Source organism: Geotrypetes seraphini, chromosome 3 (genome assembly GCF_902459505.1).
Source record: "Geotrypetes seraphini chromosome 3, aGeoSer1.1, whole genome shotgun sequence".
NCBI lineage: Eukaryota > Metazoa > Chordata > Amphibia > Gymnophiona > Dermophiidae > Geotrypetes > Geotrypetes seraphini.
The window spans coordinates 69857352-69868150 of record NC_047086.1 but is presented as its reverse complement, the minus strand read 5'-3'; the positions used below and the strand labels follow the sequence as shown (position 1 = coordinate 69868150).

General features: G+C 43.1%; 1 protein-coding gene across 1 annotated transcript in view; it reads left to right on the top strand.

Moving 5' to 3' along the window:
• The first annotated feature begins 267 nt into the window (after positions 1-267).
• The window catches only part of AGPAT5 (1-acylglycerol-3-phosphate O-acyltransferase 5), a 177903-nt gene continuing 167371 nt past the window's right edge, over positions 268-10799 (top strand). Inside the window, exon 1 of the mRNA XM_033937963.1 lies at positions 268-757. Within this exon, the coding sequence (XP_033793854.1) occupies positions 539-757 (219 nt within the window). The 5' untranslated portion in view covers positions 268-538. The remainder of the gene's footprint in view (positions 758-10799) is intronic.

The window sequence follows — 10799 nt, the reverse complement described above, 5'->3', positions numbered from 1 at the left end:
ACTAACCTTAATAGAAAAATATTTTGTTGTTGTTTCTCTTCTTTCCCACGGAATTACACATACCGTTTTTGGGAACGCCATTGCAACATGAAACATTGTTTCTTTCTTTCTTTTCAAGAGAAAACGCATCCAGCCCGTTCACGTTTTTCAAGCTCCCCCTATGCAGTTCGCTCTACAATGCTGCGCGCGAGCGCTAAGACCCGCCGCCTTTCCCTTATGACAGCACAGAGCCACCCTGTCTTCAGCCTAGCAACCTAGCATGCCGGAAGTCAATCGGTAGCCAATCAACGCTGGCCTTATTGCCGGCGCTTCTGACCGCGGGGTTGGGAGAGGTTGTTGGCGGAAGTGTGTGAGCAGGGCACTGGCTGCGCCTTCTAGCGCTTGTGGCCTCGGATGGATGTGAACGCTGTAGTAAGGTTACGGACCGGGGGAGGGGCGTGGGGCTAGCACACCGTGCAAAGTTTAGTGGCGACACGGATTCGAATTCCAGATTTATTTTTATGTTTGCTCCTTTGCTGGCTTGTTTTCCCGACGAAAGATGTTGTTGTCCTTGGTGCTGTACACTTACTCCCTGCGCTACATGCTGCCTACCGCTGTCATGTTGGGAACAGCTCCCACTTACTTCCTTGCCTGGGCAGTGTGGCGGCTGCTCTCTTCCGTGCTGCCTGCTCGCATGTACCACGAGGTGGATGATAGACTCTACACTGTCTACCAAAGCATGGTGCTTTTCTTCTTTGAAAGCTACACGGGGGTGGAGGTGAGTTTGACTTGCTCTCCTGGAAGGTGTGCACAGATCTCAGCACATGGTCTTTCTCTGGATCCAGGGGAAGGGTTTACTATCCCTTAAGGATCACTACTATCTATCTATGAAAAGGAGGCAATGACTTCTATTTAGGATACAAATTCAGATAACTGTTGAAATGACAGTTTTACATGTGTCGCCAATATAACACATTTAGGGAAGTGAAAGGAAAGGGATGTGACTTGACATTGTGATTACAATTAATTTACATATTATAGGCAGGTGCTTATGTTGTATCTAGAGCTTTGGAGGGTTTACCGTAAGTGCCTAGAGATTGGGAACTGCAGTAGAAATTGAACCCAGTTACCCTGATTCTCAGGCTACTTCTTTAGCAGTTAAGGTACATAGAAAGAGACAAAAAAAATAGAGATAATTTACAAAGTAATAGTAACATCAGTAAAGTAGATGTACAGTATATAGAAAAGTCAAGGGGATTCAAGGAGGGATAGGGATAGAGATAGGATTATGAAAGGGTATAGATAGAAGAAAAATGGGGATTGAAAGATTTTAGACAAAGGATCACTTACAGGTCATGGACCTGATGGGCCGCCGCGGGAGCGGACTGCTGGGCGCGATGGATCCCTGGTCTGACCCAGTGGAGGCACTTCTGTTCTTATGTCAATAAGAAAACCAGTTCCTAAGTTCTGGTTCTGGTCTGGTTACTGCTATGTAGTAAACTGACTGAATTATGTGCTTTTACTACAAATGTATTTTGAAAAAGCTTTTAAGCACTTTGAAGGTGAAGGCAGGAGAATTTGTCAATGTAGGCTGAGTTGAGTACAAACCAGGGTTTCAAATAGTTTGGTAAGCAGTGGAGTTCCCGCTATGGGTCTGAAATTGGATGGTGTGGTTAGATCAGCTCCTTGGATTTTTGGAATATAAGAATTAGTGCAATGCAGCCCATTTGCATTGGTAATTGACTGATCAGTAGGTTGTTAAACTAGTAGGTCAGCCATGATGTTAGTTTGTTTGGAATGTGTGCAAAGAGGTGTGGAAAGCTTTTATCCAGTATGCAGCTTCGAGTTGATAGTGTTTTTAGTTGAGAGGAGAGTTCATCCAAGGTGAGTAGTTCAAAGCTGTTCCAGCTTGTCTGCTGTTTTGAGTTTATGTTGGGTCTCTGGGTTCTTGGTGTTAGGTGGATTGTTGATTTCATTTTTGTACCCTCTTTATCTTGTCTAAGAAGTAATATGCTAATTCTTGGGAATTAGGTTGGTTGTTTAGGTTGGTTTGGCCTAGTTTGTTATATCCCACTTGTCATTTCTGTGGAATATATATTTGTCTTTCTGGTATAAAACCTTCAGGAGTGAAAATAATAATCTAGGCTAACAGGAGCATAATCAAATACTTAAGGGGCTCATAATCGAAAGAGAAAAACGTCCAAAAACTGGCCTAAGTCGGCACTTGGACGAACATTTCTCTAAAAAGTCCAAGTGCCGATAATCAAACCGGGTTTTGGACGTATTTCTAAACGACTTAGACCTTCATAGTGCCGCTCAACGTCCAAAGCTAAACGGGTCGTTTCGGGAGGCGTGTCGAGGGCGGGAGTTGGGCGGGACGTGGGCTGGCTTAGACTTAGTCGTACAGCATGTATAACCGAAGGTTAAACAGAGCCTAGAGGAAACTTGGACATTTTGACTTAGACCATCTAAAACATGGTCTAAGTCACTAAAACCCACCTAAACTCACCAGATAATCACTGAATACACAGACCCCCACACACTACCCCAGGGATCACCAACACCCCCCACCCCAATAACTTCAAATTTCAGCCTCCAGACCATCATCACCTGGCTGCCTAGCATAGGAAAGCTTAATCATCCAGCCCAGAGCCAGCTTAAGTCATCTTGGGGGTGGGTTTGGGACCCATAGAGAGATGGACCCATGCCCATAAGCCCCTGTAATCATTGTATTGATATTGAAACATGTGCACTCCCCTATACACCCCCAAAACCCTTTTGTACTGGCATATAAGTGGCTCCTGCATTCATAAGGCTATAGGGATGGTAGATAAGTGGGTCTAGGGGATTCTGGAGGTGGGTTTGGGGGGCTCGCCGTCACCTATAAGGGAGCTGTAGTGAGGGGAAGCCATGGCACCCTGTTTGTGAAGTTCACAGCAGTGTCCTGTAAGATACCCCACTATTTAGGTGTCCTGTCTGGGTGTTCACTTTGCAGGCCCCTCCCACGTCCAACAGGGCTTGTTCTAGATGTTTTTGACTTGGACGGACATTTGGATGAAAATGGACTAAAAAGATAGACGTTTTAGATCAGAACTGCAGGATGTCTAATTTGGACAATTTTCAAAAGTCAAAAGAAGTTGGACGTCTCTTTCAAAAATGGGACTTAGGCACTTTTTGACTTTGGACGACTTGCGAAATGGATGTAAACGGACTTAGACGTCCCTTTCGATTATACCCCTCTTAATGTCCAAAAACCAGCATAAATTGGCTCTTGGATGTCTTACTAGTCAAACCATCCAAGTGGGCATTTTCAAAACTGATTTTCTGGACATCTAGCAGGACTTCTTACCTGCTGTGTGTCCAGAGTATCAGTGGGCATGTTGGTAGGCATTCCATGGGCAGCGAATGGATGGACTTTGGGTGGGCTTCGACTTGAACTTCCTGCAGCTATAATCCAACCTTTTCCAGGACGTCCTAGATAAAACTTAGATGTTTTAAGAACATAAGAATTGCCACTGCTAGGTCAAACCAGTGGTCCATCGTCCCCAGCAGTCCGCTCCCACGGTGGCCCCTAGGTCAAAGACCAGTGCCCTAACTGAGACTAGCCATACCTGCATATGTTCCAGTTCAGCAGGAACTTGTCTAACTTTGTCTTGAATCCGTGGAGGGTGTTTTCCCCTATAACAGCCTCCAGAAGAGCGTTCCAGTTTTCCACCACTCTCTGGGTGAAGAAGAACTTCCTTACATTTGTTCGGAATCAATCCCCTTTTAACTTTAGAGAGTGCCCTCTCGTTTTCCCTATTCGAGAAGTGCTGAAAGGGTACCCAAACTGACTAGATGACCACTGGAGAGATTAAGTAATGAGCTCCACACACTCCCCCAGTGGTCACTGACCCTCTTTCACCCCCCAAAAATTTGAATGAAACAGGTACTTGAGCATTTTCCCTAACTGTCCCGGTGGGCTCACAATCTATCTAATGTACCTGGGGCAGTGGAGGATTAAATGACTTTCCCAGGGTCACAAGGAGCAGTGTGGGGTTTGAGCCCACAACAGGTTACTGAGGCTGTAGCTTTAACCACTGCACCAGAGATGTACTTCTGGAAATGTTTATGTGAAGTTCACAGCAGGGCCTTCTAATGTGCCCCAAAGTTTTGTTGGCATGTCTTTGTTTCTAGTCCATTAGAAAGCTGGCCACTCTCACATCCAAATGGACTTCATTTGAACATTTTCAACTAACTTGGACGGTATTGTGGTCAAAAAATGGGGAATAAAGTTAGATGACCTGAGGTTGGACATCTAGTTGGATGTCCTGGTGGCCGAGACGTCCAACTAGATGATTTTCAAAAAAAAAGTTGGGTGTCCAGCATGTTCAAAAATGGACCCTTCTGGAAGTCCAAATTTAGACGTTTTGCAGGAAACATCCACAGTTGGACTTAGATGTCCTATTGAAAATGCCCCTCCACGTTCACCAGCAGTCTATACCAGTGGTTCTCAATCATATATTGTGACACATGGTTAATTTGTATGAATTGTTTACTCTTTCAAAAAGTACAAAGATGAGAGGACACTTAATGAAGTTATGGTAATACTTTTAAAAGGAATAGGAGAATATATAAAGCAATATAGTTCTACCTAGTTTTCTCCTGTTCCAGTTTGTCCGTCTGTCTTGTCAAGTCAATGTACGTCAAATCTCCACTGTACTCTTGTACTTTTAAATATGTGTACTTTTAATTTTTGGATATACCTGTACACTGCCTTGAATTCAGATTTGGCGGTATAACAAAATTTTAATAAACTTGATATTTTTTTTACTCAATGGATACTTAAGCCCTGGAACTTATTACTGAAGGATGTGGTAAAAGTAGTAAGCATTTAAAAGGTTTGGACAATTTCCTCCACAATATTTTTTTCTTCTTCTTTTCTCCATGCCTTACATGTTTTTTGTCCTATTATGAATTGTAGTTCTTCCCTCTTTCTTTTGTGTTTGGTTGGTAATTTTTGTTTTGTATATGTGATATTAATAATTTATATTACTGTATCCCCTATTTTATATGTAAATCGCTTATAAATACTGATAAGCGTTCAATCAAATTTTAATAAAACTTGAAACTTGAAAAGTCCATTAATTGCTATTAAGGTATAAACTAGGAAAGCTGCTACTTATCCCTGATATCAGAATCTTGCTATTTGGGATTCTGTCACGTATTTGTGATCGGGATTGGAAGAAGGATACTGGGCTAGATGGACTATTGGTTTGATCCAATATGATTATTGCTGTGATGCTGCCATGTTAACAAAAGCTAGTAGCTGTATCACCACAAATTTGTCATACAGCAAGCTAGCACTTTTCTTGACCTTGTGGGCCTGCCAAATGGGGAGAGTGAAAAGCCAGGGAGTCAGGTACTTGAAATGACAATATATGTAATTTAAAGAGTGTTCTATCTTACAGATATTTTTTATACTTATACTTATGGTATCAGAATTAGGAAGTAAAAAAATATTCTGTGTGCATGTCATAAGAACATAAGAATTGCCATACTGAGACAGACCGAAGATCCATCAAGCCGATATCCTGTTTCCAACAGTGGCCAACTCAGGTCCCAAGTACCTAGTTATATCCCAAGTAGTAAAACATGTTTTATGCTGCTTATCCTAGAAATACACAGTGGATTTCCCCAAGCCATATCAATAATGGACTATGGACCTCACTTTTAGGAAATTATCCAAGCAGCTAACTGATTTCACCACATTCTCCGGCAGCAAACTTTAGAGTTTAATTTACACATTGTGTGAAGAAATATTTTCTCCAGTTTGTTTTAAATCTACTACTTAGTAGCTTCATAGCATGTTCCCTAGTCCTAGTATTTTTGGAAAGGATGAACAAGCAATTCACATTCACCCTTTCCACTCCACTCATTATTTTATAGACCTCTATCATATCCCCCCGAGCTGTCTCTTCTCCAAGCTGCAGAGCCCTAGCTGCTTTAGCCTTTCCTAATAGGTAAGTCGTCCCATTTCTTTTATCATTTTTGTCGCCCTTCTCTGTATCAATTCCAGTCTATCTTTTTTGAGATACAGTGACCAGAACTTCACATAGTATTCGAGATATGGCCATACCATAGAACGATACAAGGGCATTAAAACCTTTTCATCTTTATTTTCCATTCCTTTCCTGATAATTCCTAAAATTCTATTTGCTTTCTCAGCCGCCGCTGCACATTGAGCTGAAGGTTTCAATGTATCCTCAACAATGACACCTAAATCCTTTTCCTGGGCAGTGACTCCTAACATAGAACCCAGAATCACTTAGCTATAGTTCGGGTTCCTCTTTCCCACATGCATCACTTTGCACTTGCTCACATTAAACATCATCTGCCATATTGATGCCCAGTCTTCCAGTCTCACAAGGTCCTCTTGCGATTTAACAACTTTGAACAACTTTGGCCCAGATTCACTAAAAATAGCGATTCAATCGCTGTTGGCCGATTCCAAAACAACGATTGATTCACTATCTTTTTTGTATGCAAATGATTTGCATAGAGGTGCAAATCATTTGCATGCAAACCCCCGATTCAATCGCTCAGTGAGCAATTAAGTCGGGGCAGAGCCCTGACAGGAGAAGCAGCCTCCTACCATTGCTGTCAGGGCTTCTGCAGGCTTTTTTCTTAATGGCACAGATATTTTGCACAAAATATCTATCTAATAAAATATTTTAAAAAAGCTTCCCGACAGCTCCCCCAATCCCAAAAAGATGGCAGGAGGAATTGCCCACTCCCTCCTGCCACCAGCCTGACACTGCCCATGTGAATATGGCAGGAGGAATGCTAACTCCCTCCTAACATCTGAAGAGCTGCTATTACGTCCTCCACATAAAGACCACTCGACTCTCTTTATGCTGGTTCAAATAATATGAATTTAATAATAGAATAGCAATAGCTTACAGCAGGGGTGCCCAATGCGTCGATCGCGATCGAAGGTCGCTCGCTCAGGCGACCCCAGTCGATTGCAGAGCGGGTTCCCTTCTCTTTTTTCCCCTCCTGACTGGCCTGCTCCTGAATTCTGCTGCTGCCTCCGCTGCTCAACATTAAAAAAAAACAAAAAAACAGCTTGGAGAACTTATGCTCCGGGGGCTAACATGTGCTTGTACCGGCTTCCCTTCGCTTCCCTCTGAAACCGGAAGTTATGTCCGGGGGGAGGAGGAGAGATGGGAAGTCGGCACGCACATGTTAGAGTCCCGTTCGCGGGCTAAAGCAGGAGACAGGTCAGTGAAGCTTGCAATTTGCTCTTCTTGCTGCCAGGTCCTGCCTACTTTCTTATTCCTCAAAGACAGGACCCAGCAGCATTTTTCCCAATAGGTCGATCTTGGGCCGATCAGCCTTCCTCTCCCCGACGTCAATTCTGCCGTCGGAGAGGAAGTTCAGGCCAGCTGAACTTCCTCTCCGATGGCAGAATTGACGTCAGGGAGAGGAATGCTGGTGGGCCCGATGCAGGCAGAGCATGGGGCGTCGGCGGCATCGGCTTTGGGGCCTGTTATCCATTGGTGGCGGTTTGGGTCCTGTTCCCCGATGGCAGCGGCAGTGGCAGTGGCTTGGGGAAGGGCAGGAGAAAGAAAGAAAGGGGGCAGGCAGGGAGACAGAAGGAAAGAAGAGAAACAGAAAAAAAGAAAGGGGGCATGAAGAGAGAAAGAAAGAAAGGTCAGGGAGAGAGGAAGAAAAAGTTGGGGGAGGGAATGAGGTGTGGAGGAGAGGAAGCATACAGGCTGAAAGAAGGGAAGAAAGATTGGATGCACAGTGAGAAGAAGAAAGTGCAACCAGAGACTCATGAAATCACCAGACAAGGTAGGCAAAATGATTTTATTTTAAATTTAGTGATCAAAATGTGTCTGAATTTATATCTGCTGTCTATATTTTACAAAATGGTCCCCTTTTACTAAACCGCAATAGTGTTTTTTAGCGCAGGGAGCCTATGAGCGTCGAGAGCAGCGCTGGGCATTCAGCGCAGCTCCCTGCGCTAAAAACTGCTATTGTGGTTTAGTAAAAAGGGAGGGGGTGGGTATTTGTCTATTTTTGTATGGTTGTTACTGAGGTGACAGTGCATAGAGTCATCTGCTTTGACCTCTTTAAAAAAAACCCGGAATAGGAATGATAATTAACAATTTTATGCGTACAGTGTGCGTTGTGTTTTTTTAAATTTTATTGTTGGTAGATCATTTTGACTTGGTCATTTTAAAAGTAGCTCACGAGTCAAAAAAGTGTGGGCACCCCTGGCTTACAGGAACAAATCACACAGCATACAGAGTGATAGAGCACACACCAGGCTGGTCAGACTAATGGAGAACTTCCGATGAGTTCTGAATCCTTGGTTCAAGGAGCTTTCTTTTATATGATTCTGAGTGCTCTGGCCCATGTTGGTGCATGTTACATTTCATACTTTCGTTGGTTAATCATATTCCTTACCTCATTTATTAATCTATGGATTGGTAAGCATAATGAGTGATACTGTGTGTCACGCCTATTTTTTATCTAATTCTTCCTTATTTCCCAGTAAATGTCCTGTTAATATACCAAGCTCCTCCTTCGAGCACCTGGGTCTAACGGTTTCAGTGTTCTCCCTAGGGCCTTTTAGCCGGGCCCTCTGCCCGGCTAAATTCTGCTGCTGCCGCTGCTGCTCAACATTTAAAAAAAACCAGCTTGGAGATTTCACGCCTTAGCCTGTAGCGAACTTATGCTCCGGGGCTCTAACGTGTGCGTGCTGGCTTCCCTTCTCTTCCCTCCAAAATCGGAAGTTATGTCCGGGGGGGGGGGGGAGAAGAGAAGGGAAGCCGTCTTTTCTTTTTTTTTTTTTTTTAATGGGGCAGATAGTTTGCCGTGATCTTAATGAAGGAGGGGAAAAAGCCTCAGACTCATGACTGTAACTGCAATTAAATGTACAATCAAGCTACACAATGGAGCTACCTCATTGGCAAAAAAACTACCTCCTTCCAACCAATCCCCCCAAAAAACAGATTCCTTTTGAAAGTATAAACCGGGCCAACAGAAAGATATAAGTATTCTGTATGTGGGCTGTGTCAAGGTGCGACCATAAAATCGCTACCAGCTAATGTATTCACACTGTGTGTGCCATTGAGCACGGAGTTCAAGTGCCACATTTAGCCGGAAAGTTCTGACACAGCTACAACGAAATCCTGGCTGGCCATCGTCAGCTTTGGCTTTGGCAGAGCAAACTTGATTGTCTTCAGCAGCAGAGTCAGGATGGCGTTTATATGGTTTATAGGTCAACGGAGTGCAGTAAAGATAAGTATTAAGGGTGTTTAAGATAAATACAGTAGGGGCTCCTTTTACAATGGTTCGCTAATCTTGTGCGTGCGCTAAAAACACTAGCGCACCTTAGTAAAATAATAATAATAATTTTATTTTTCTATACCACCATAATCTTGCGACTTCAAGGCGGTTCACAATGAAGAAAAGCTGTACAAACAGCGAATTACAGGGTATAGGTAGATAAGAGAACATGGAACGGTCAGTGAAAGTACAAGGTGAGTTACAGGGTCAGTGAATTACAAGGTTCACAATAAGTAACACTATACAATCAGCGAATTGCAGAGCGGATGTAGATAAGAGAACACTGCGCGGTCAGAGAATTACAAGGTGCAAGATAGAAACATAGAAAAATGACGGCAGAAAAGGGCCAAAGCCCATCAAGTCTGCCCACTCCAGTGACCCTTCCCCCATGAGTTTGCTCACCAACCTCCTGCCCTTACCTCATTAGAGATCCCACATGAATATCCCATTTATTTTTGAAATCTGCCACGCTGTTGGCCTCAATCACCTGCCGTGGGAGTTCATTCCAATGATCGACCACCCTCTCAGTGAAGAAATACTTTCTGGAGTCCCCATGAAATTTCCCTCCCCTGATTTTCAGCGGATGCCCTCTGGTGGACGAAGGTCCCATAAGACGAAAGATATCCTCTTCCACCTCGATACGACCCGTGATATATTTAAATGTCTCAATCATGTCTCCTCTCCGTTCTTCAAGTGAATACAGCTGCAATTTATTCAGCCTTACTTCATACGGAAGATCCTTGAGCCCCGAGACCATCCTGGTGGCCATCCGCTGAACTGACTCCATTCTCAGCACATCTTTCCAGTAATGTGGTCTGCAGAATTGAACACAATATTCCAAATGAGGTCTCACCATGGACCTGTACAGTGGCATTATGACCTCTGGCATCCTGCTGATAAAACCTCTACGGATACAACCCATCATTTGCCTTGCCTTGGAGGAAGCCTTTTCCACCTGATTGGCAGTTTTCATGTCATCACTAATGATTACTCCTAAATCCCGTTCTTCCGTGGTCCTAACTAAGGTCTCACCATTTAACGTGTAAGTCCTGCACAGATTTCTTTTACCCAGGTGCATCACTTTGCATTTTTTAACATTGAAGTTGAGCTGCCAAGTCGATGACCATTGTATTATTTACTTGGAGGAACGATATAACTTTATCAAACCCATTCATTCTTAATAACATCACACTTAATCTAGTTCCATCAATTAAGATTCTTGGTGTACTAATTGATGAGAAATTCACTTACCACGATCATATTTCTCTTACGGTAAAAAACTGCTTTTATAAATTACGCCGTATTAGATCAATATCCAAATTTCTGACCCCTAAATCTAAACACAATACTAATTCATTCATTAGTAATATCGAAACTCGATTACTGCAATTCTCTCTTTCTCAACATATCATTAAAAGAAAAAAGGAGATTACAATTGATTCAAAATACTTCAATAAAATTAATATACAATGCAAAGA